Here is a 24,425-nt window from a genome sequence, read left to right on the forward strand (position 1 = left end):
ATTTTCAGATTGCATTTCAAAGACGACTCCTCCGCAAGAAGAATTGACTACTCGAGTGTCATCTCCTGTATTTGGAGCTACCCCTAGTGTGAAAAGTGGGTTAGGTTTAAATACAAGTTTGTCCCCTTCTCTTTTAGAGACTGGGAGAAAAAACAACCTGAAAATAGCACCTTTCATTAATAATTCTAATTCTAGATCAGAGAAGGCTAGGTCAAAATCTGAAGATAGTATATTTTATACACATCATACTTTTGGGTCTGAAGTGAACAAGATGATTAGTCAGACGTCTTCTAATAAGCAGATGCTTATAAGTAAAAATATGAGTGAATCCATAAGTGAGCAGAATAGTATTGATCACATGAAAGATGTTATGATGGATAAAGATAAACATTCGGTGCCCCTGAAATCATTGGTAGGCAGACCATCCAAAAGGAAGAAAACTGAGGAAGAAAGTGAAGATGAAGCAAGCTGTCCCCAGGCCTCTTTTGATAAAGAAAATGCTTTTCCTTTTCCTATGGATAGTCATTTTTCCATGAATGGAGACTATGTGATGGATAAACCCCTGGATCTGTCTGATCGGTTTTCAACTGTTCAACGTCAAGAGAAAAGTCAAGGAATTGAAACTTCTAAAATCAGGTTTAGGCAAATGAATCTCTATGAGACTTTGAAACCCATTCCAAAGGGCTCTTCCTCAAGCCGCAAGGCCTTTAGCGGGAGCTATATGTCAACCAGAGACTCCCCAGAGGAGCCAAGTTTGCAGGAATGCATCCTCCAGTCCTTGAGTAAATCCTTGTTAGATAACAAAGCACCATTGCAAATAAAGGAAGAAAATCCTGTCTTCAAGATTCCTCTTCGTCCCCGGGAAAGTTTGGAGACAGAGAATCTTTTTGATGATATAAAGGTTTGTATTAAATGTTCAAAGATTATAATTAAAATGGTTGTTTATGATTTTATCTAGAAGCTAATGTTGTTTTCTATTTCAGGGTACTGGTTCTCTTGATTCAATAAAAATAAAAAGCAAATCGGCCCATGGAGCATGTGAACTTACATCAGTTCTTCAGTTAAATCCATGTAGAATTGCTAAAACAAAGTCTCTACAAAATAACCAAGGTGTGTATACTCTAGTGTTTCAACTCTTAATGACTCAGTTAAGTCTTGTAATGTATTTTGTGCATCTTTTGGCTAGATTCAATTACAGGATGATTCTCACTGGTTTTAGCTTACATGTATTACATGTTCCTGGCTTCTTGAAAAAACAAATTGAGGTCTTTAATATCATTTTTATAGTTATTTTATGAGTTTACCTATTTTATGTAATTGTTTTTTATTTTCTTCATAAAAGCTCTGAATTTTTAAACTATAATTTTAAAATATAAAAAGTAGAACTTTTGTTATCAAACCTTTTCCTCATGCTTAAGTATCCTGTCCTTTTTCTTTGCATTTACATGTGTATCTGTAATCATATGCATATATACATTTAAATGGGTTTTTTAACTTTTTGTTTCAAAACATTGTTTGTTCTAGTATTTTGCTGTGTTTATAAGGAGTCCTTTTCTTCTTTTTTTTTAGCCACCAACTATTCCTGTACTTTATACGTGGTATTTTTTTACTTTATTCTTCATCTTCGTTTCTTTTATCCTTCATTCTGGACTTAATTTTCCTTTTTTCCTAAAGCATATTCTTTTTAGTTCTTCCAGCAAGAGTTGTAGTCCCTTTTGAAAACTTTTTTCACTCTTTTTTTAAAAAGATTTATTTATTTATTTATACAAGCACTGGGTACAGTCAGAAGCGCGCGAGGATGAGAGGATTCACCAGAGACAGTGGGGAACAGAACAGGCGGACTGACTGATATGCACTGCTGAGGACAGCAGCAGACGAGTCAGGAGATGTCTGCTGCACCATGTGGATATCTCCCTGGCCGGGGATCGAACTCATGCTGCAGTGGCTGCAGGTAGCTTCATGGGTTGCGTCTCAACCCCTTGTGCCACCAAGGAGGCCCCCTTATTCCTAATTTAAAAAAATCTTTTTTATTTCTATCATGGTTGCTCTAGGGATGATACTGCTTCCTACCCTTTCACAGTCTTCTTAGAATTAATATTGTATCACTTTATGTTCTGTAACTATATGTGGTTACACATATATTGAACATCCCTCCAGAAAATGTCATCATTTTAACTCTTTAAGAAGACATTTGAAACTTCAAAATCACCCATTAAAGTGTACAGATCAGGGCCTCCCTGGTGGCTCAAGGGGTTAAGCACTGCACTATGAAGCTATCTGCAGCCTCTGCAGCATGAGTTTGATCCCCGGCCACCCAGAGAGCAATCCATATGGCGAAGCAGACCTCTGCTGCCTCGCCCGCTGCTCCCCTCAGCAGTGTATTTCAGCCAGTCTGCCTGTTCTGTTCCCCACTCTGTCTCTGGTGAATCCTCTCACCCCCCGCATCTCTGGCCTGTACCCCAGCTCTTGTATGCATAAATAAATAAATCTTTAAAAAATAAAAAAAATAAGGGCCTTCCCTGGTGGCACAGGCGGTTGAGCACAGCGCTGTGAAGCTGTCCACAGCCTATGCAGCATGAGTTTGATCCCGGCTGGCCTGCAAGAATCCCACATGGCACAACAGACCTCTCCTGTCACTCCTGATGCTCCCCTCAGCAGTGTATTTCAGTCTGCCTGTTCTGTTTCCTGTTCTGTCTTTGGTGAATCCTCTCACCCTCCCGCGCATCTGGCCTGTACCCCTGTTCTTGTATGCATGAATAAATAAATCTTTAAAAAATAAATAAAAATTAAATAAATTAATTAATTAAATAAATAAAAATTAAAAAAAGTGTACATGGTTTTGGTATGCTCACAGAGTCGTGCAACCCTTACTATAGTCTCAAATTTGGCTCATCACCCCAAAAAGAACAGTACCCATTAGCATCCATTCTTCTTTCCCCTCTTCATTTCCCAAGTCCTAGGCAAATACTTAATCTCCCTTCTGTCTATAGATTTCCCTGTTCTGGAGTTTTCTTATCAATGGTATCTGCTATGATCTTTTGTCACTTTGTCCACTATTATAAGTAAGGCTGCTGTGAACATTCATATACAAGTTTTTTTGTAGATGCTTGCTTTCATTTTTCATCATTTATGCATAGGAATAGAATCACTGGGCCATAAGCTATTCCTTTAACCTTTTGAGAAACTTTTCCAAAGTGGCTGCATCATTTCACATTCCCACCAACAGCCCGCAGGGTCCTGATTTCTCCACATCCTCACCAACACTTATTATCTGTCCTATTTGTTCTTGCCATCCTATTAGATGTGGAATATATTTATTGAAGTGTAATTTATTTACATTATATTTTTATACAGGTGTACAACAAAATGATTTAACATTTGTGTACAATGTGAAATGACTACAGGTATTTCTCATCTATTCTTAGCAGTTTTTCAAATTTGTGATACAATGTTACTAGCAATGGAGCGCATGTTGTCACTGTATCACTTATTTTTTTTGTGACTGAAGATACATATTTCACCCATTTTGCCCACTCCCAACTCCTCCCCTGGTTACCCTGAGGTAACCACCAATGTGTTCTCTGTATCAGTGAGTCTTTGTTTGTCTGTATGTATTTTTTTTAGAACCCACATAAAACTAGAATCATGTAGTGTCTTTTTCTGCCTCACTTATTTGACTTAACATATTACCCTCAAGCTTCACCCATGTTGTTGCACATGACAAAATTTCGTTCTTTTTATGGCTGTGTAGTATTTTTCCGTATACAGTCATGTGTTACTTAACAGTGAATTTTGGTCCGTGACAGTAGTTTTAATAAACTATGCCATACAGTCTAGGTGTATATTTAACTATATCGTCTTGGTTTGTGTAATTATACCCCATGATGTTTGCACAACAGAATCACCTACATAAAGACACATTTCCCAGAATACCTCACTATCATGAAGTCACATGAAAATATGTTTTTATATTTTATAGAAATATATCACCTCTTCATTCATCCATTGGTGGACATTTAGGTTGTTTCTATAAATAGTGCTGAAGTGAAAATGGAGGTGCATTTATTTTAGTATTTTTGTTTTCATCAGATAAATACCCATAGGTGGAATTGCTAGATCATATGGTAGTTCTGATTTTAATTTTTTGAGGAACTTCCATACTGTTTTCCATCATGGGTATATAAATTAACAATTCCACCAACAGTGCTCCAGGGTTCCCTTTACATACTCACCAACACTTGTTATCTCTTGCTTTTTTATGGTAGCCTGTCTGACAGCTATGATGTGATACTTCATTGTGGTTTTGAGGGCTAATGATGTTGAGCATATTTTCATATGTTTTAGCCATTTGTATATCTTCTTTGGAACACTGTCTGTTCAGATCCTTTGCTCATTTTTATTTGGGGTGTTTGTCTTATGGAGTTGTGGCAGTTCTTTACATATCCTAGGTACAAGTCCTTTACTAGACATGATTTGCAAAACTTTTCTCATATTTCTGGGTTTCATAATATTTTAAAATTATGAGAATTTCTGAAATCCATTGTATTGTGTTTTTTTTTTTTTCCCCTTCTTACTCAAGATGTACCCTTCGAAAATATCCAATGGAGTATAGATCCAGGAGCAGACTTCTCTCAGTATAAAATGGATGTCACTGTAATAGATACAAAGGTAAGTTAGAAAGTAAAACCAAAGCCCATGTGGTCTCTAATGAGCTGTTAGTCACCCTTCTCTCATGACTCACTCTGACCTGAAATGATCACTTACCTCCTAAAATCTACATTTATTCAGGAAACGAAGAAATAAGATTGCTTGTTCTTCTAACTTTATAGTATTTTTGAAATGGTATTAATACTTTCTGACTTTAAAGTCATTTAGTGGAGAAGATTCTAGTTTTAAAATATTTTTATTTTATATTTTTTATCAAAATAATCCAGTATATGCCTTGATTATCCTAAAATAATGTACAATTAAGGAAAAAATTTCCCAGTGATTTTTCCCAATGATTTTTTTGGTATACTTTTCAAATTTTTAGTAAAAGTAGCTATTTTTTGTTTGTCTACAGATTCTATGTAGTTTGATAATTTCTCTTTCACTTGGTGCATATTAATAAAGGGTTTAACAGTTGCTAGAATAATATATACCCATCAAAAAAATCAAGTTTGATTATGTAATTATTAGTGTACACTGATGCTCATTATTGAGATGTAGATTGGAGAAGAAAGGCAGGGAAAACTCAGGAGATGTCAGTGGTAAATAGCCCTCCCTTTCTGCAGCTCTCCTTCTCCTCCTGGGCTTGAGAGAGGATGCATATATATTAAAACTTAAATGTTCTACAGGCAATAAAACCTTAATCTATATTCTTAAAGAGTAAAAGTAAATATAATTTAATGCCACTAAAATGTACACTTAAAATTTTAATGATTAAAGTGATCAAATTTATATTGTGTGTATTTTTTAAAAAATCTAAGCAAATATAAGTTCATAAAGGGATAACTGTTACAATTTAAAATGTTTTAATATCTATTCAGGATGGAAGTCAGTCAAGATTAGCAGGAGGAGAGACAGTGGACATGGACTGTACATTGGTTAGTGAAACTGTACTTTTAAAAATGAAGAAGCAAGAGCATAAGGGAGAAAAAAGTCCAAGTAAGCTTTGTTTTGCTTTGTTTTTTTAATTAAAACGTACAGGGAAAGTTCTAGTTGTACTATTGCACTGAGTATAAATGACCCCCTCACCACAGACCAGTTTATTTCCTATTCTGATGATAATAGATTTGTCATCGAAAACTCACTTTCAGTATTTCAGAAAAATACCTTCAGCTGAACTAATATTTTTCAGAAAGAATTCAAATTGTTTCTATGGTCAGCAGACTATAGTTGCTTACATTTAGTAAACAGTTTTTTGGAACACAGCCTCAAGCTATTTGCTTATGTATTACTTATGTGTGGCTGCTAGAGTGATACACAGTAGAGTTGAGTAATTATTGCAAAGACCTTATGACCTCAGGGGCCTAAAATATTTACTAGCTGACCCTTTTAGAAAAAATTTGCTTATCCCTGACTTAGGTAATTTTTTATAAAGAAGTGTAAAGAGCAATCTCAAGAGCCCTATTTTAGAAATAGGATTTTCCAAAGCAACTAATGAGGAAAAAAGAAGGGTTGAGGAGTTGGAAAGTGCAGTGAGAAATATTAGTATAGATTTACAAATGAACAGTAAATTAAGAATGATAGTGAATATGCTGAGTTAATCTGCCTTTATCTGTTTCTGCTGAAAAAGGAATCTAGCTCCATCAACAGGCCTTTCTAATGGGAAACTGTTAATTCTCTGTCTAAAGTCTTGATTTTCCAAAAGATGTGGAAATAATGGAAAGGTTTTTGTTGGCACCATTTTAACAACATATATAGAGGCATATGGCATGAACTGAACTAGACTGGCAATAATTTTCATTTATCACCCTTATACATTGCAGGATTAGGACCTGCTACGTGGGTGTGTAGTGTTTAAAGTAGAGGCATCTCCTAGTGATAATGTTAGAAACTATGAGGACATTCAGAGTGTAGCTGCATTCCCTGTCTTTCGCTGAGTATCCTGTAGTCTGCTTGCTCAGGGACCAGTAATAAAGCCACCAATCTTGTTCTCATTTCTTTTGAAACATTTTCTCTCTCGTTGCCCTGCATTCAGTGAGAGAAAATTTTAGTAGTCTTTGCTTTAATTCTTGTTCTCTAGCAGTGAGTAACTATCCATATGCCTGTGTTGAGAGGACAGTTTCTATTAAAATAAAAATCCTTAGTGATGTTTTATTCTCTTTTGTAGTGAAGGACATTTAAATAATTTTCTTTTTAAGAGATACTTTGCTTTTGAGATTATTTTGTTTCTGGAAATTAAAGTAGTATGACTGCTTTGCCTTCAGGTTTATCTAGTGGACTCAAAAATGATAATTTTCCAAGTATGTATCATATAATGTAGAAGTGAGATTAGAACTGGAAGTAATGAGTGGAGATAATTTTGGCGAAATATGGTGTTATCAGTACTAGTGCTACATAATAAATTACTCCTGATAATTTAAAGGGTTGAACAACAACAATCATTTTCTTATCTTATGGTTTGTATGGCTCAAGAATTCAGGAAGGGCTTGGCTGGGTGATTTTTGCCTCGGGTTGTCTTACAGGTAGAGGCTCAAGGTGCTGGGCCTGGGCCAGCAAAGGGCTAGACTGCTGGGGGAGGCTTGCCACCTCCCTCCTCATTCAGTTCCAGGGCTTTTATCCAGCCAGGTAGGATAATGGGTACTTCCTCAGCACATGGAGACTAGTTTCCCAGAGTTAACATCCAAAAGAGTAAGACAGAAGTTGCCCAGCATTTTTGTGATCTGGTCTCACAATTACATAGTGTCTGCCCAGGTCAAAGCAAGAGAACATAAAAGATCTGCCCAGGTCAAAGCAAGAGAACATAATCCTTACCCGCTGACTGCCACTGAGGTGCCACTAGCCCAGCATTTATATGTTATTCACAAATCTGACCCTCAAAATGAAAACTACAAACAAATGTTTAATCATTCAATAAATATGAGCCACAGTTCTGAACCAGGAAGTATTTGAGAACTGGAGATAATGAATATATCATGAAAGTACCAGTCTCGTTAGAGCTTGCATTATTCTAACAGAGTAGAAGTAAGGGAATGTGTGGTATAACGGATGATGGTAAATAAAGTGTTGAAAAAGAACGAAGCAGGGTGAAAGTGCCAGAGCACCCCAAATTGGGGGAGGTGGTAATTATTTTATATAATCTCAACAGACTTCTGTCATTTGTTAGTCAACTGGATCTACTTCTGTTTTTTAATAAACTCTGATGTTTTTAAAATGTGGTTAAATGATGGAAAATGTTGTTAGTACTGTGAAAATGAATTTAGTACTTTGCCTATCAAATATGGAATTGAATTTATTATTTCTATCAACACTGAATTACCAGATATTAATGATGGCACAAGGAAATGCTTTTTTTTGGTTCTACATTAGAAAAGTCAGCACCTTTTTTTGCACACTTAAACTTAGTATTTTTTATCATTCATTATATTTTCCTCACATTGTCTTTGCTAGGAATCGTTTATGTGTATCAAATATACATAAACTGATAAGGGAGAAAAAGACTTTCGAAGTTTGTAATTACAGTAACAAAAACTAGTGACATTATCCTCACATGAGTAAAGGACATTTAAAGCCATAACGTAATGTCTTTGTACAGTAACTCCCCAGAGTTGAGAATTTATTCTTGCCTGATGCACGTCTGGCTGATGTGGCAGTTACTGTAAGTTTTATGTTCTCCATAGAGAGTGGAAAGCTTGCTAGTTGCCCTAAGCCATTGTTCTTTTATATAGACGAAGAAAGAAAATTGAATGATAGCTTGGAAGATATGTTTGATCGGACAACACATGAAGAATATGAATCCTGTTTGCCAGATAGCTTCCCACAAGTAGTAGATGAAGAGGAAGAATTGTCAGCCACTACAAAGAAATCAAATGGTAAAGCTATTTCTTTCTAATTACGGCTTCTTAGTTAACTGAGTTCAATAAATTAAGCCAGCAAGCTAACTAACAGGCTTGCTAAAGTATATTAACAATTAAAGTTTCAAATTTCTTATATAAGTTTCTTCTGTTTTTCTAGATTATTTCAGACCATAGAAGAGTTACAAAATACAGTTCAGCTTCCCCTTTTTAAATCTTGAATAACCATCATATATATATATAAATTTTGATTCAATACTATAAATTTCCTAATAACATAAAGTTAAGTTTTTAGAAACTTATTTAAATAAATTTTATAAAAATAAAATTAAGTATACTCCTATCCTGTGACTTAGCATTTCCACTCTTATAGATATATAACCAAGAAAAATGAAAGTACAGCAACCAAGCAGTGTGTTTAAGAATGTTCTTAGTCGGGCCTTCTCTGGTGGCATAAGGGGTTAAGCACAACACTATGAAGCTATCTGCAGCCTCTGCAGCACGAGTTCAATCCCCGGCTGGCCAGTGAGCTACCCACATGGCGCAGCAGACCTCTCCTGTCTCACCCACTGCTCCCCTCAGCAGTGTATTTCAGTTAGTCTGCCTGTTCTGTTTCCCACTCTGTCTCTGGCGAATCCTCTCACCCTTCCCCGCCCCGTACCTCTGACCTGTACCCCAGTTCTTGTATGCATAAATAATCTTAAAAAAAGAATGTTCTTAGCAGTCCTATTTGTAATAGCTTAAAAGAATAACCCAAATGTCCATCACTAAGTGAATAAAATATAAACTGTGATGTACTGTTGTGTATGAGAAGCAGGGGAATAGGAGGAAACTTTTCGGGGTGATGGAAGGGTTTCTCTGTCTTCACTTGGGTAGCAGTTATGATGGAATATATATTTGTCCAAATTTATCATAGGACACTTAGAAATCAGTGTAAATCGGGCCTCCCCGGTGGTGCAGCGGTAGAGCGCTGGGTTGCAAAGCTGCCCGCGGCCTCTGCGGCGCCGGTTCAATCCCCGGCTGCTCCCCGGCCACCGGAGGAGGATCCCACATGGCGCGCAGACCTCTCCTGCCGCCCGCTGCTCCCCTCAGCAGTGTACTTGGGTCCTTCTGCCTGCTTTGCTCCCTGCTCTGGCTCTGGTGAATTCTCTCACCCTCCTGCGCTTCTGACTATACCCAGTGCATGTATAAACAAAACAAACAAACAAATAAATAAATAAATAAAACATGCCTCTATTTAAAAAAAAAAAAAGAAATCAGTGTAAATCAGTTTACACATCAATGAAGCCGATTCTTTTAAAAAGTCTTCTGTGGCTTCCCTGTGCACTTACAGTAAAATTCAAACTCCTTCCCTTGGCCTCCAAGACTCATCTGATCTGGTATCTGCCCACCTCATCTCCTTCAGCACCTAGCTTCACTGTACTTCACCCACACTTGCCTCTTAGTTCTTAAAACATATCCAACTTTTTCCCATCTCAGGACCTTTTGACTTCTTATTTCTTTCATTCACTAGTTACCATCTTACATGTTCTTCCTCATATAAGCCTTAACTGTTTATTTGCTTAATGTTGATTTCCCTCACTGAAGTGTACTCCAAGGTACAGGAGATTTGATCTCTCCTGTTCATTGTATATCCAAAATGTAGCGCAAAGCACATAGTCATTTTTATTATTTCAATATACAATCGCAATTGGCTCTTTGAGTCTAGATAACTTGGGATTTAGACCCTCAAACTCTAGTTCTTATAAAAATGGGAAATTTTGAAATGTGTCTTCCCTCCGTCCCCAAAAAGCTCATTATTTCTTAGGTCTGATTCAGTTTGTGGTTTGCTTGTTTTGATAACATACAGCTCATGATGATAAACAAGATAAAGTCAAACAGAAAGCATTTGTGGAGCCTTTTCTTAAAGAAGATGAAAGGTAAGTTGAACTTGATTAATGCCAGCAATGTGATTGGAAGTGCAATAAAACAATTTTTGTCAGAGTATCTCTGAACTGCTACATTGCTGCTTTGGTTAAAATAAAATAACTCATTTACTTTATCGTTATAACAAATATGGAGCTCAAGTGTGAAAATGACCAGTTTTGCAATTAAGGAAATTTTTACCACCACCTTTTTTTTTTCTTTTGGACAGTGGTGGTGATAATTTTCTCTGCTTTATCACATCTAATATTTTATTCATACTCTTTTAATCTGAACTTTGGGAAGTTGTCACATTATAAATGGTAACTTTTATGTAGTACAGATTTTAAGTGGCAGATCTTAGATTATACTTTAGAAATGTTTCATGATGATCTTTAATCCTTTTAAGAAAAATTTTAAACATCTTGATTTTGAACCTTAATATACCGCTTTATATCTTCTGTGCAAAGCTTGCGAATCTGTAACTCAGTTGTGTACTATTTATTCTAGGTGTAACTGAAGGCATTGCAATTCATTGAAAAAATATTTTATGCTTTTTTTTTTTTTAAAGATTTATTTATTTATACAAGCACTGGGTACAGTCAGAAGCATGGGAGGGTGAGAGAATTCACCAGAGCCAGAGCTGGGAGCAGAGCAGGCAGAAGGACCCAAGTACACTGCTGAGGGGAGCAGTGGGCGGCAGGAGAGGTCTGCGCACCGTGTGGGACCCTCCTCCGGTGGCCAGGGAGCAGCTGGGGATCGAACCGGCGCTGCAGAGGCTGCGGGCAGCTTCGCAATCCAGCGCTCAACTGCTGCGCCACCGGGGAGGCCCTATTTTATGCTTTTTTCTTTAAGATATGTTGGTGAAGTGAATTACTCTATAAGCAGAGTTATTCCTATTTTATTTCTGTTAAGATTTTTAGAAAACTGACAGGCTAACGTAAATTTTTATTAATGCCTCTAAAACTAGAAGAGCCTCATTTTGTTGCTAAATGATTAATTCTTTTCCTTTATTTACCAGTTTTCCAAAGAAATGGTACCTGGTATATTGAATGTCACTAGAAAGGTTTTCTTGTTTATTTGTTTTAAATATTACTGTGAACTCATGGATTTAAATATCTTTAATGTGTTTCAATCCACTGCAGTTATTATCCTTACTTATACTCAAAATATTCCATCTTTGCCTAGTGCAAATCTCTTTGACTAGATCTGCCCTAATCTTTCATAGCTTCCTTGCTTCTGGTATAAGATGTTCTAGGTTCTCTTGTATACTTCCTGCTGAAGCTTCTTTTAGTGAGAAATGGAAGTTAGGCCATAGCTCTGCCACTAGGGGTGGTTGCTCACTGCTGCAGCTGGTCATTGTTTCTGACCTTTAAAGTAGACAGTGAGGGCCTCCCCGGTGGCGCAGCGGTTGAGCACTGGGTTGCGAACCTGCCCACGGTCTCTGCGGAGCCTGTTCGATCCCCGGCTGCTCCCCGGCCACCGGAGGAGGATCCCACATGGCGCGCAGACCTCTCCTGCCACCCGCTGCTCCCCTCAGCAGTGTACTTCGGTCCTTCTGCCTGCTCTGCTCCCTGCTCTGGCTCTGGTGAATTCTCTCACCCTCCTGCGCTTCTGACTATACCCAGTGCATGTATAAAACAAACAAATAAATAAATAAAACATGCCTCTGTAAAAAAAAAAAAAATAATAAAGTAGACAGTGAGAAAGAAGGTTTTGCTTCATCTTGGATTTTTTTTTTTTTTTGAATTTTTGAAATAACGTCGGTGAACAACACTACATGTATGGTACAGGAGAATAGGAAACAAAACAAAGGAACTAAAAATAACCTTTTTTTTTTTTAAGGTAAACCACACGTATTGCTACTGATAGCACCAATTTATTGGACTTTTGCATAATCTCCATCACATCTGTATCCTATTTTCCTACCTACCAAAAAGTCCCACTTTTCAGTGATACCAACATCATTGTTCATTTAACTTTATTCCACAATATACACACTGGGCAGTCTCCAAATAATTCAACTATCAATATGATTTGTTAAAATGACTTAAGATTTCTGTATGCATTCCTTTTTCTTTAAAATGTATCATATTAGATCACTTAGGATAAATATTTATATAGGTATAGTTAAAGCCACCAATTCATCTTTGCTTTACTTTGCTTTTAACTTTTTAGGAATTTTTTATTTTATTTTTAAATCTTTTAAGTCTTTTTAAAAACTATAATATATACATGGTGCCAGAGGTTGCAAAACAAGGTATGTTCAGATAAATCTAACTCCTGTCCTTGCTTGTCCTCTTCACCCTGTTAGCTAGCTCCATATCCTGGTGATAATTGTTAATAATTTATGTTTCATTATCCACTGTAAAATGTAAATGCTAATTCATTTTTATATGTATAGATATCAATATAAATATATATAGTCACACTCTCCCCCCTTTGACAAATGATAGAATGCTGTATACACTTTTCTCTGTTTTATCATTTAACTTTTGTCCTTAAATTCACTTATAATAGTATATAGTAATGTTCCTTGTTACATTTTTTAAATGCATAGTACTTTGTTGTTTGTGCCATAGTTTATTCTCCAGCAATGGGCATGTGGGTTATTTACAGTTACGGGAGCACACTTAGTGCTGCAGTGAATAGTCTTGTTAATTTCCTTTTCAAATTTTTGTCCATGCATCTTTGTGATAGAGTCCTAGATGGATTGTGGAGAAATAACTATCATTTCAAGAGTTTCATATTGGAGGTTCACTAACCTGACATGTACAGATATACATGAGTAGTTTTATTTAGATAACTAGAGATACAGGAGGTAAATAAAGTTAAAGAAATGGTCAAAGTCTCAGAGTTTGTGTATTTCCTTTTCATGCTGAGATTACTGCCAACCCCTGGGAAAATAGGTTCTTTTGGTCAGGGATGAGAAGCTTGACTTTTGGGTGATGCTTTGAGATCTTCTACAGTTGCCCATCTACCAGTGTATTTCCTACAGTATTATAATACACTACAGAAACAAAAAGTATATTCACAGGAAAGTATATGACAGATATTATAGTCTACATACACTTATAAATTATTTGAAAAAATAGTTACAGTGATGTTTTTGATGTATCCTTTCTTGGTATCCCTTTTTTAATTCACAAATTGCTCTAGAGTTGAATTCTTGGGGTAAGGCACAGAAAGTAAGCACATATACTTTGAAATACAGCTTTCTTTTGAAGGAAAGTGCTTGCCAACAGAAGAGGGGGATGTGGTCAAAATAACTCAGAGGGCCTCCCTGGTGGTGCAAGGGTTAAGATGCAACCTATGAAGCAATCCACAGCCACTGCAGCTCGAGTTCGATTCCTGGCCAGCCAGGGAGCAACCCACATGGCGCAGCAGACCTCTCCTAACTTGCCCACTGCTCCCCTCAGCAGTGTACCTCGGTCAATCTGCCTGTTCTGTTCCCCACTCTGTCTCTGGTGAATCCTCTCAACCCCCGCATCTCTGGCCTGTACCCCAGCTCTTGTATGCATAAATAAATAAATCTTAAAAAAATAAATAACTCAGAGGAGTAGATGTGAAACAAGTTGTTCATTTTGAAAATCACTGTGAGTCAGGCCATTTTGAGTTCACTGGGAGTATTTCTATTATAAACAAGTATACATACCATCACATAGTGCTTCATTTTCCTTTCCTTTTTTTTTTTTTTTTTAGATTTATTTTATTTATTTATACAAGCACTGGGTACAGTCAGAAGCGCGGGAGGGTGAGAGAATTCACGAGAGCCAGAGCGGGGAACAGAACAGGCAGGCAGACGAAATACACTGCCAAGGGGAACAGTGGGCTGCAGGAGAGGTCTGCACGCCATGTGGGACCCTCGCCGGGGGGCTGGGGATCAAACTGGCGCTGCAGAGGCTGAGGGCAGCTTCGCAGCCCAGCGCTCAACCGCTGCACCACCGGGGAGGCCCTCATTTTCCTTTCTTACAATTTGCATTTCTCTATTTTAGACTTTCTGAAGTAGCATGTTAAGTATATTAATAAAAGGAAAATAATTCTGTCTTCCTGATTGTTTTTTCTACTTAAAGTACTAACACCTCCTGAAGCCATACCCCAGTGGCTTTGGCCAATCCTAGCTTTCTAGTGGTTCCCAGTAGGATCTGCTCCATTTAAGAACAAATACAGGACCTCCCTGGTGGCGCAAGGGGTTAAGGCGCAACCTATGACGCTGTCAGTAGCCACTGCAGCACAGGTTTGATCCCTGGCCAGGGAGCTACCCTCATGGCACAGCAGACCTCTCCTGACTCACCCGCTGCTCCCCTCAGCAGTGTATTTCAATCAGTCGGCCTGTTCTGTTCCCCACTCTGTCTCTGGGGAATCATCTGGCCTGTACCACAATTCTGTGTACATAAATAAATAAATCTTAACAAATACAAATTATAATTTGCTTATTTAAAGAATTCAGTGTAGATGGAACAAAAGGAAGGTTAAGAGAAAATAGCAAATGACAAAACACAGATGAATCTGTTCTTTATAGGTTAGCCCTGAGATAGGGTTCATAGTAACTAAAAAACTGAATTAACAGAAGTATACTCTCTTTCTTGGCTATGTTGTAGACTATCAATTTCCTGAGTTTAAAATATTTTACCTCCTAACCTAATTATTATTGTTAAACCAGTCAGAGGCAAAAATAAGCAATAATATAGTACTTTTTTCAATTGGAGAAAAATATCAATTAAAAAAACCTGGGATATAATAATAAATATTTAATTGATTGTGTTAAATAGTAATAAATATTTAATGAAGAATGAATGAGGAAATACTTGTTTTTCTGACATACCGATAAGAATTTCAAATAAGATGAATGAGTGTTTTCAAATGTCTAGGTTTTTACCTTCGTTAATTTAAATCCTATCTTTAGAGTAACAAATGGGTTAATTTTAAATATAGTTTATTTTCCCCTCAGAGAGACTAGCATACCAAATTTTCCTCATATCGAGGTGGTCCGGAAAAAAGAAGAGAGAAGAAAACTGCCTGGACACACATGTAAGGAATGTGAAATTGTAAGTACTAATATAAACATTGTTCAGTTGGGCTTTTTTAAACTATGCCTTTTTATGTCATAGAATTTGATTTAAAATCATAGATACAAACCATATTTGGATCTAGAAACCTAGCTTGAGCCAGGAATAACAGGATAAATAAAGATTATACTGGCAGTGACCTGAGAGGTAGAAATAAATGAAAACGAAAGCCCTCAATTTCTCTTAGATTTTTATTAAGTACATTTGTAACCTATGTCCTAGTTCTTATTATCAGCTTAAGACATCTTTGCCATTTTTCTTTTCTGTATTTTTCTATTATTTGTTTTTATTTTTCCGCTTACATTACAGTGAAGACTCTTTACATTATTTGGGGAATTTTTTTTGTTTCAAGAGCCAGTTTTACTATAACATTTATTAAGCATTCTGGGGAGATGATATATACTTATAATTGTTCTTTTCTAAATAACTTATGGTACAGCCATAGGTTTTTTTTTACTCCAAACATTTCCCTTCCTAAACAAAATGTGATATATAGGCTCTACATCATCCTTAGAATACAATTACATTTTTCTTTTATTCATCAACTCCCTCACACTACTGTAAGTACAGAGCACTAGTACTGATTACCCTATTGTTAAATAGTTCCATGCAGATTCTGTGTTTTTTTGATATGCGCTTGGGGTTTTCCTTCCCTGCTGTTTAGTAGCTGTCAGATGCCTGCCTCCAGCATTTACTTCCCCTTTTAAATTTCTTTTTTAACAACTGTGGGCTAGAAAATTTGATAACCAAACACATTTAAGTTAGGTATGAATTGACTGCAGTGTGGGTAAGCATATAGTCAGAAACAGTGCTCTCATATACTAACAGTGGGAATATAAATTGAGATCACTATGTTAGGAAAGCAGTTTGATAATAAAATTTGGATATCTTGACTTTTCATAGTACAAGTTGATTAGGCATGATTTCCTAATTAAGGACAATGTCTCCACGAAGTAAGCCTGCAATTTTACAGCCTTAACTCTTTACAATGTGGAACTAACTCTATCACAAAAAAAAGTTCTTTTACTAAAAACACTCTATTTGCTTTTCTTCTCTCTGGAATAATTTCCTGTGCTGTTATCCAATCTCTGAAAACCATTGTTTCATACATTTTATCCCAATTTTCTAATTGTTTAAGGTTAGGAGGATAAATGTGTTTCCTATTATCCCTTTATGACCAGGACTGATGGTGCCAGTCTGATATATTTAAATATTATCTATATGCTAATAATTCCTAAAATTATCCCACTTGCCTATACCACATGTGGAATATATAATCCACATATGGTTACATAATAATATCCCAGATTTCACATGTCTGAAAGTAAACATATGGTTTCTACCTCCAGTCCCCAACATGTCGTATATATCCATACTTTTAGTTGTTTAAACCAAACCTCCAGTGCTCTTTTTTTTTTATATCTCTATAGCTAATCTGCCAGCAAATCCCTTTGATTGTGCCTTCAAAACACATCCCAGCCACTTGTTATTTCTACCATTGACCTCCTGGACCAGGGCATCATTTCACTTGGTGTGGATTATTGGAAAAGCTGATAAATGCGCGCGCGCGCGCACACACACACACACACACACACACACTCATATATTAAAATACTGCCAGTTAGTGTTTTAATTAAAAAATTATTTTTAGAACAGTTTTATGTTCACAGTAAAAATGAGTAGAAAGTACAGCCTTCCCATATACCTCCCTCCCCATTCTTCACTTTTCATTCTTGTCACTTCACAGTATATTTCAACACACCAATGAATGGTCTTTTTTTAATGCTCCTTTTAGAATAAAAGTTAAATCATGTCACCTCTATACCCAGAACCCTTAAATGTTTTCTCAGCTTACCAAGAGATAGACTTTGAGTTCTTACCAAAGACAACAAACTCTGTGCCCATTTCTCTCTGACTTCCTCCTCTAGCTCTCTCTCCCACTTGCTTGCTGTATTGCAGCTACACTAGTCTACTTTTGTTTTCTAGTATTTTTGAATTGGTTGGTAGTGTTTCTCTAAAGTTGACTGATAACCATGATTCTCTATGGTTATCCTAGCACATTGCTAAGGTACAGAACCTCAAATGCACAGCAACAAGAATGATGAAAAAGATACCCAAAAATAGTTGTTTCAGAGATACTCTAGAGCCTTAATTTATCTGTGTAAAAGAAAAATGTATTAAAATCCTTTACTTTGAACTTAAATTCTAGTCCTAAGTCTTCCAGTTTCTCTAGGCAATATCTTTGGTAAATTACCAATTTGATTATCGGTTTGTCAAGTATAAAATAAAATTGACTAAATAATCTTACCTGTGTTCTCTTAAACTATACATGGCTGCTTAGTTTTCTTTAGATGTAGAATTTGAAGACCTGTATCATTTTTACATACAGGTTTTATCTTTCTTTGCATGAAGTTCAGGTTGCTCATGATCACAGTTGCAAAAACTAATAATACCTTGATTGAAATTGAAAATACAGTTGAAAGGGTTAGTTATGAAACCTGCAATATCAAAAGCTAAACTTAAAAAAAAACTGTAAAGATTACTTTGAAACCCACTAGTTATGTCCAAGTAACGATTGAGAAAAGTGCAAACTATAGTGCAGGCCTCAGCAGTTTTATTGCTGGTCTGACAAAGATGAAGTGTTTGCACCAATACTTAAATCAACTACATTATTGAGCACACTGTAAAGTTAAGCTGTCATCTTTTTCTCATTGCAACATTTCATTGATAACAGAAATAATATGCTGATTTACATGGTGATATAAACTTTTCTCGTCTGTATAGCCAGCATTTCATATACCAGCATTCATTCATAATAGCGTCAATGAATATTATTCTCTTAGCATGCGGAATACTTTATTAAATAGCTTCTTTAACTTCTGGTTTACAGTCAGTAAGCATAACACTCCACTCCATTTGTAATTTCTAGTGAAAAACTTACCAGTTTTTATTATTAGTATTATGCAGATATCCCTGCAGAAGAAAGAGAAAAAAAGTTGGCTTCCTGTTCAAGACACAGATCTCGCTACATTCCACCCAACACTCCAGAAACTTTCTGGGACGTTGGTTTTCCTTCTACTCAAACTTGTATGGAAAGAGGTAAGAGTACATATTGTAAAATTTGAGGATTTTTTTTTTTTAAGATTTATTTATATATGCACAAAAGCTGGGATACAGGCCAAAGATGTGGGGAGTGAGAGGATTCACCAGAAACAGAGTGGGGAGCAGTACAGTCCGATCTACTGAAATACGCTGCTGAAGGGAGCAGTGGGCAAGACAGGAGAAGTCTGCTACACCATGTGGGTCACCTCCCTGCCGGGGATTGAACTCATGCTGCAGTGGCTGTGGTTAGCTTCATGGTGCTGCATCTTTACCTCTTCCACCACCAGCGAGGCCCCTGGGGATTATTTTTTTAATGCTTGGGGCCTCCCCTGGTGGTGCAGCGGTTGAGCACTGGGCTGCGAAGCTGCCCTCAGCCTCTGCAGCACTGGTTCGATCCCCGGCTGCTGGTGAGGGTCCCACATGGTGTGACAGACCTCTCCTGCCGCACCCGCTGCTCCCCTCAGCAGTGTATTTCATTAGTCTGCCTGTTCTGTTCCCCGCTCTGGCTCTGGTGAATTCTCTCACCCTCCCGCGCTTCTGACTGTACCCAGTGCTTGTATAAATAAATAAATAAATCTTTTTTTAAAAAAAAATTTTAATGCTGAATATACCCAAACCCAAGCAGTAAACTTTTCCACTATGGTTCCCTTTACCTTCTGCTATAAGTTAGGTGCTGATTTTGTGACGTAAAGTCAAGTTCCTAAATACAAAAAGGTTGACCTTCAACTCTTCAAATAATTCCACTGGATTCAGAAATTGCCTGTAATCACTGTAGTATGATTTTTGTATTCATTATCCGGGTTTATTCAGATTTCAAAAACTAGTTTCACTTTCATCCAGTCATCAAAATGACTTTTAATAAAATAAGTAACTTTACAGAACTTGTCAGTAAAATTGTTAAAAAAGAGAGCATCTTTTCAAAGAAACTACTCTGAATTTTAGATTTGAAAAACCTCACTTTTTCAAAATGCTAGGTATTTATAAACCATATCTAAGTGAAAAGAACCTTTGCTTGCTTGTTTGGAAGACTGTTGGCATACCAAATAGCTGCTTCATCTGTGATACTTACATTTAATATAATTTGAGAGTATATTCAACTTCAAAGTCCCAGATATTTAATAGTTAGTTCGTTTTTCCAAAAGATGAAAATTCTCTTGACAACTGTTTCTCTGTTTCCACTTTCGCATTAACGAACTAGACTAGACCCCTTTGACATGCTGTCTCTGCCTGGTCACCAGATAGCATTAGATAATCTGGATAGAACCTATGTTTGCACCCCTGCCACGACCAAAAGTGTGGCAGTGCCGCAGACCAGCGCAGCGGTAGATTAGCAAGGCCGACTCAGGGATGAGAAACTGTGCAGGATGGTCAAGGATTCGGCGCATAAATGACAGACAGACACACTTCAGGAGTGGATATCTGACTGTAATGTGCTCAAATCACCATGCATTTTTATACATTCTCAAACAGCATTAGATTACATAAAATTTATTTTTTCAGCAAATGACAATGCTTATGCAAAAGATATATTGCCTTATTCTTCATAAAAAATGAAAGCAGTGTTCCATATCAAGGTATAAAATACAATTCTCTAGTTAATGATTACAAGGTGCTAAGCATATGTGGTTAACTATACATGAAGCACAAACTCCATTATTTCAACTCTGAACCTGTTTTGCTAGTTCTAACTCAAGTGCCTTGATCTCTCTGACAAGTTCTTTCCACGTCTCTAAATTCCAGTAATCTTTGAATCCAGCTAAAACCATTTTTAAGTAATTAACTTTACTTTGTGATGAATATAAATTCCATGGTGACCCTGACCTTTCGATACTATCCCAAAGACTTAAGGGCACCACCTAATTCTCTTTCCTTCAATATTAACTATTCTTTCACCATTTAGGTAGATTCCTATATGTGATATAGGCTCATCAGTGGGTTCTGGGATTATATATTTAACTACATTCTTTCCAGGGCCACCTCGGAGTGGCTGCCAAAGACGCTTTCCAATCACATAAACAACTCCAAGTGAGGTCTTGACTGTTGGGGGAAGTTTTCTAGCTACATCCTATAGTTGTTTTTTATGATTACTAACATCTTGTTTACTCTCCGATGGATTCCAAATTTCTCTAATATGAGTCTCATTTATGGCATTAACCAGAGAAATATTATGTTTAAATTTGTCAATTACTTCATACAATAATTCCATGAAACAAGAAACAACTCATGACCAGAAAAGTCAGCAGAAGACAGTTCAGTTACAGTACGTCACCAGATACATTCCTAGGAGTCAGGAAATATACACAATGGGTTACTTATTTTGCTAGGCAGAAAAAAAAAAGCATATTATGAGCATGGTAATCAGCAGCAATCTTCTCGGGGTCCAGTGTGTTATCTGCAGTAATCTTCTCGGGGTTCGGCGTGTTCCTCCCGTGTGCTCGGTACCTTGGCCGTGCCAAACATCAAGGACTAGATTGTTATCACTTGATTTCTGCCTCGGGAGGGGGCGCCGCATGGCAGAGTACAGTCCTCCCCTGTAGACTATGTGATTGGCAGTACCTTAGGAGAATCAAATAGTCCTGTCATCTAATGAATAGCTACAACAAAGTCTTTTTTTGATAAGCATCTGAAATTCATCATGATAGTAAAGACTTTGTGTTTTTAACCACCTATTCTTACTTGCAACCTTTGGGAGAGAGAATAGAAAAGTGCTTAAGAGCTCTGGTCCTGCTGGAGTTAGATCTTGGGCAAGGTCCCAGCTCCGCCACTTCCTAGTCTTTTATGAACATGGGTGAGTTTCCTACCCTCCCTGGGTCTCCATTATTCATATGTGAAATAGGTATAATAAAGGCTACTTCAAAGGAATGGGAGTATTCTGTGTGATAATGTGTCTAACACATTTGATCAGTGTTTGCAGTTATTATTTTTGTGTAAATGGGGAAATCATTACTGATTAGTGAAATCATGCACCAGCATCACACAGCTGATAATCCAAAGAATCATGTAAACTTAGAAGGCATTAAATAAGATTAAATATTGACTAGGTGCTCAAAAAAATGTATGTTACCAATAAAGTCTTCTGAATTTGTGATTTGTTTTTAAGGTTACATTAAGGAAGATCTGGATCCTTGTCCTCGTCCAAAAAGACGGCAGCCTTACAATGCAATGTTTTCACCGAAAGGCAAGGAGCAGAAGATATAGATGTTGAAGAGAAACAGAATAGGGGATAATTTTTTTTCTTTTTAGTTATTTATAATTAAAGTTGGTATTACATATTGATTTTTTTATCTTCTTTAAACTGATTTATAAATCATTTTTCTATTGAAAATGTTCTTAAATAGCATTTACCCACCACAAAACAATTATTTAAAATGTGGATAATGCTTATTTTGTGTCCTCTTGCTTTCGCACCTTTAAAGCAATAAGGTGCTTTCATTTTGCACTCTAACTTAAGAGTTATTTATTTACTTTATTTGCTAATACCTAATTACAATTTTGAAAATGTGGTGATTGTGATTTGTTGCCTTTGAGAGCTTTTCTTTTTGCTCCATCTTCCCTTAGTATTTACATTCAACCATAACCATGTTAATCATTATAAATTTTCATTGTCTTATTCAGTTGCTCTTCTGTGGATCATTCCAATGACTGGCATTTAATTCTTCAGAAAAAAATGCTAAATTTTGATAGTTGTTTTGACTTTCTGGCTTCTTTCTTTTGTTGAAATGAGGTTCTCTGTAGCGAAAGGCTTCCTTTCCTTTTAAGAGACCCACATATATCAGCATTTCTTCCTCTTACAGACTATAACTCAACATTGTCCTTCAATCTCGTATTATTCCAGCTCTTCACATGTTTCTTTTTATCATACTTTTTTGTCTGGTACACTTTTCAAGCTAAATTTATTAAGTTCTTCTCTGCCCATTATGTTTTATGTTCAGTTGTTTTGTTTCTCAGGATTGACTCATCTTATGAACTTGCAATTTGGCAGCAAAATAGATTTCTCTATTTAGGGACTATTTATCTAGGACCTAGTGTCTGAGTCAGTAAGATGACTGGCCACATCTGCGTCACCTTCTTTAGTAGCATTTTGTGTATCTGTCTTTGTATCTTTTCTTTTAATCCACACCTTGGCAGTATTACACAGCAAGAGTACTTGGGACACTGCCTTTGATAAGTATGTATTCTGATTAAACCATTTGAAACCTAAGGTTGTCAAAGGCAGCAGTTTAAATAGGTTAATCATGGGTAACCAAATCCATTATGTTACCTTGAGAAAAAAGGCAAAATGATGACACAGAATAGTCTTTCCTAACACCTTCCTGTAGTGTCTTCCCAAAGTCCAACTGGAAAGGCACCTTATTGGTAGGCTCAATGTACTGGTAACTCAGCTTTAAACTGCATCTGGCATATGTATTTTAAAAAAATGCATAGAGAACTTTCTTAGGTCTTTTAAAAGGAAGAAATCTTAAAGACTGCACCACCTTAGAAGTAAACATTTGAAATATAGCTCAAATTTTACCATTCAGCTGTTTATTCTCCATAAGCCTAGCAGCCTGAGAGATGTTTCAAAATCTTTTTTTTTTTTTTTAAGATTTATTTTTATTTATTTATACAAGCACTGGGTACAGTCAGAAGCGTGGGAGGGTGAGAGAATTCACCAGAGCCAGAGCGGGGAGCAGTGCAGGCAGAAGGACCGAAGTACACTGCTGAGGGGAGCAGCGGGCGGCAGGAGAGGTCTGCGCGCCATGTGGGACCCTCCTCTGGTGGTCGGGGAGCAGCCAGGAATCGAACCGGCGCAGCGGCGCTGAACCGCTGCGCCACCGGGGAGGCCCTGTTTCAAAATCTTTCTTTGCTGAACCATTGCCTGCTGTCAGAACGGTTTTTTTAGAAACCTAGTATCAGTTACCTTATCCTTGAGTCCTGTAGCATATTAAGCAAAAAAAAAAATCAATGAAATAGCTTTCTGCTGTCACACCAGCAGAGGCCAGAATAGAGCTATTTTTGGAGAAGAATAGCTTCTTCTGGACCAGGGGCTGACTAGGAAAATCATAAAGGAAAATTTCTAGGATAAAGAAGATATGAGTTGGTAGAATAATGAAAGATGTAAAAATGAGCTTTCAAGTAACTTAGCTTTTGTTGGAATAAAACAAATGGCAGAGACAATTAACAAATTTAACATTTTTAACAGACTCTCACTGTTAAAAAGAGGCCAATAGTAAAGTTTAGGACCTACCATGGAATGTGCCCTGGTGATCAAACCAGACTCTAAATTGCTGAACAAAAGTAATTAACATCTTTGAATTCTGTGCTCAAAGTATCCTTCAAAACACTGAAATACTGCAAATTTATTAAGATAAAAATAGACATTTTTGAAGAAAAGCTAAGGAAGGAAAAATTGCCAGCCAACTTGCACTAGAATACTAACCTAAGTTCTTTAGGATAAAGGAAAATGGTAAAAACAAACAAACAAACAAAAAAAAAAACCCTACATGGAAATACAGGAAGGAAAGAAGAGCACTAGACATAGTAAATACATACTTAATATAATTTACTGATTGACAAGTAGTTTACCAAGTGGATTTTATAGTGAGATGGCATTTAAGCTCAAGAAAAATACAGATTATAAAACTACAAAATGTGCTGCTGAGCATTTGATTAATAGTTTCAAAGTATCAAAGAGTAACAGACTGAAACTAAAATATTCTAATCCAACCTTATTAATACATTAGGGGGATGCAGATTTCATGGTCTTCTGTGGATGAACAAGTAAATTTGACACTTGGAATAATAAATGGCAGCTTCAGTGTTAAGCCAACTTTAGCAGTACAGTTATTTCTGTGTTTTGATTGTTTACCATCAC

General features: G+C 36.7%; 1 protein-coding gene across 1 annotated transcript in view; it reads left to right on the top strand.

Moving 5' to 3' along the window:
* Nucleotides 1-21,769, top strand: part of RBBP8 (RB binding protein 8, endonuclease) — a gene marked incomplete at its 3' end in the record, with an annotated part of 62,906 nt that extends 41,137 nt beyond the window's left edge. Inside the window, exons 10-18 of the mRNA XM_084252685.1 lie at nt 1-901; nt 984-1,110; nt 4,580-4,668; nt 5,529-5,646; nt 8,373-8,516; nt 10,348-10,417; nt 15,352-15,448; nt 18,427-18,568; nt 21,672-21,769. Of these exons, the coding sequence (XP_084108811.1) occupies nt 1-901; nt 984-1,110; nt 4,580-4,668; nt 5,529-5,646; nt 8,373-8,516; nt 10,348-10,417; nt 15,352-15,448; nt 18,427-18,568; nt 21,672-21,769 (1,786 nt within the window). The remainder of the gene's footprint in view (nt 902-983; nt 1,111-4,579; nt 4,669-5,528; nt 5,647-8,372; nt 8,517-10,347; nt 10,418-15,351; nt 15,449-18,426; nt 18,569-21,671) is intronic.
* Nucleotides 21,770-24,425: the final 2,656 nt, after the last annotated feature.

This window comes from Talpa europaea (assembly GCF_964194135.1).
Source record: "Talpa europaea genome assembly, chromosome: 13".
Lineage (NCBI taxonomy): Eukaryota > Metazoa > Chordata > Mammalia > Eulipotyphla > Talpidae > Talpa > Talpa europaea.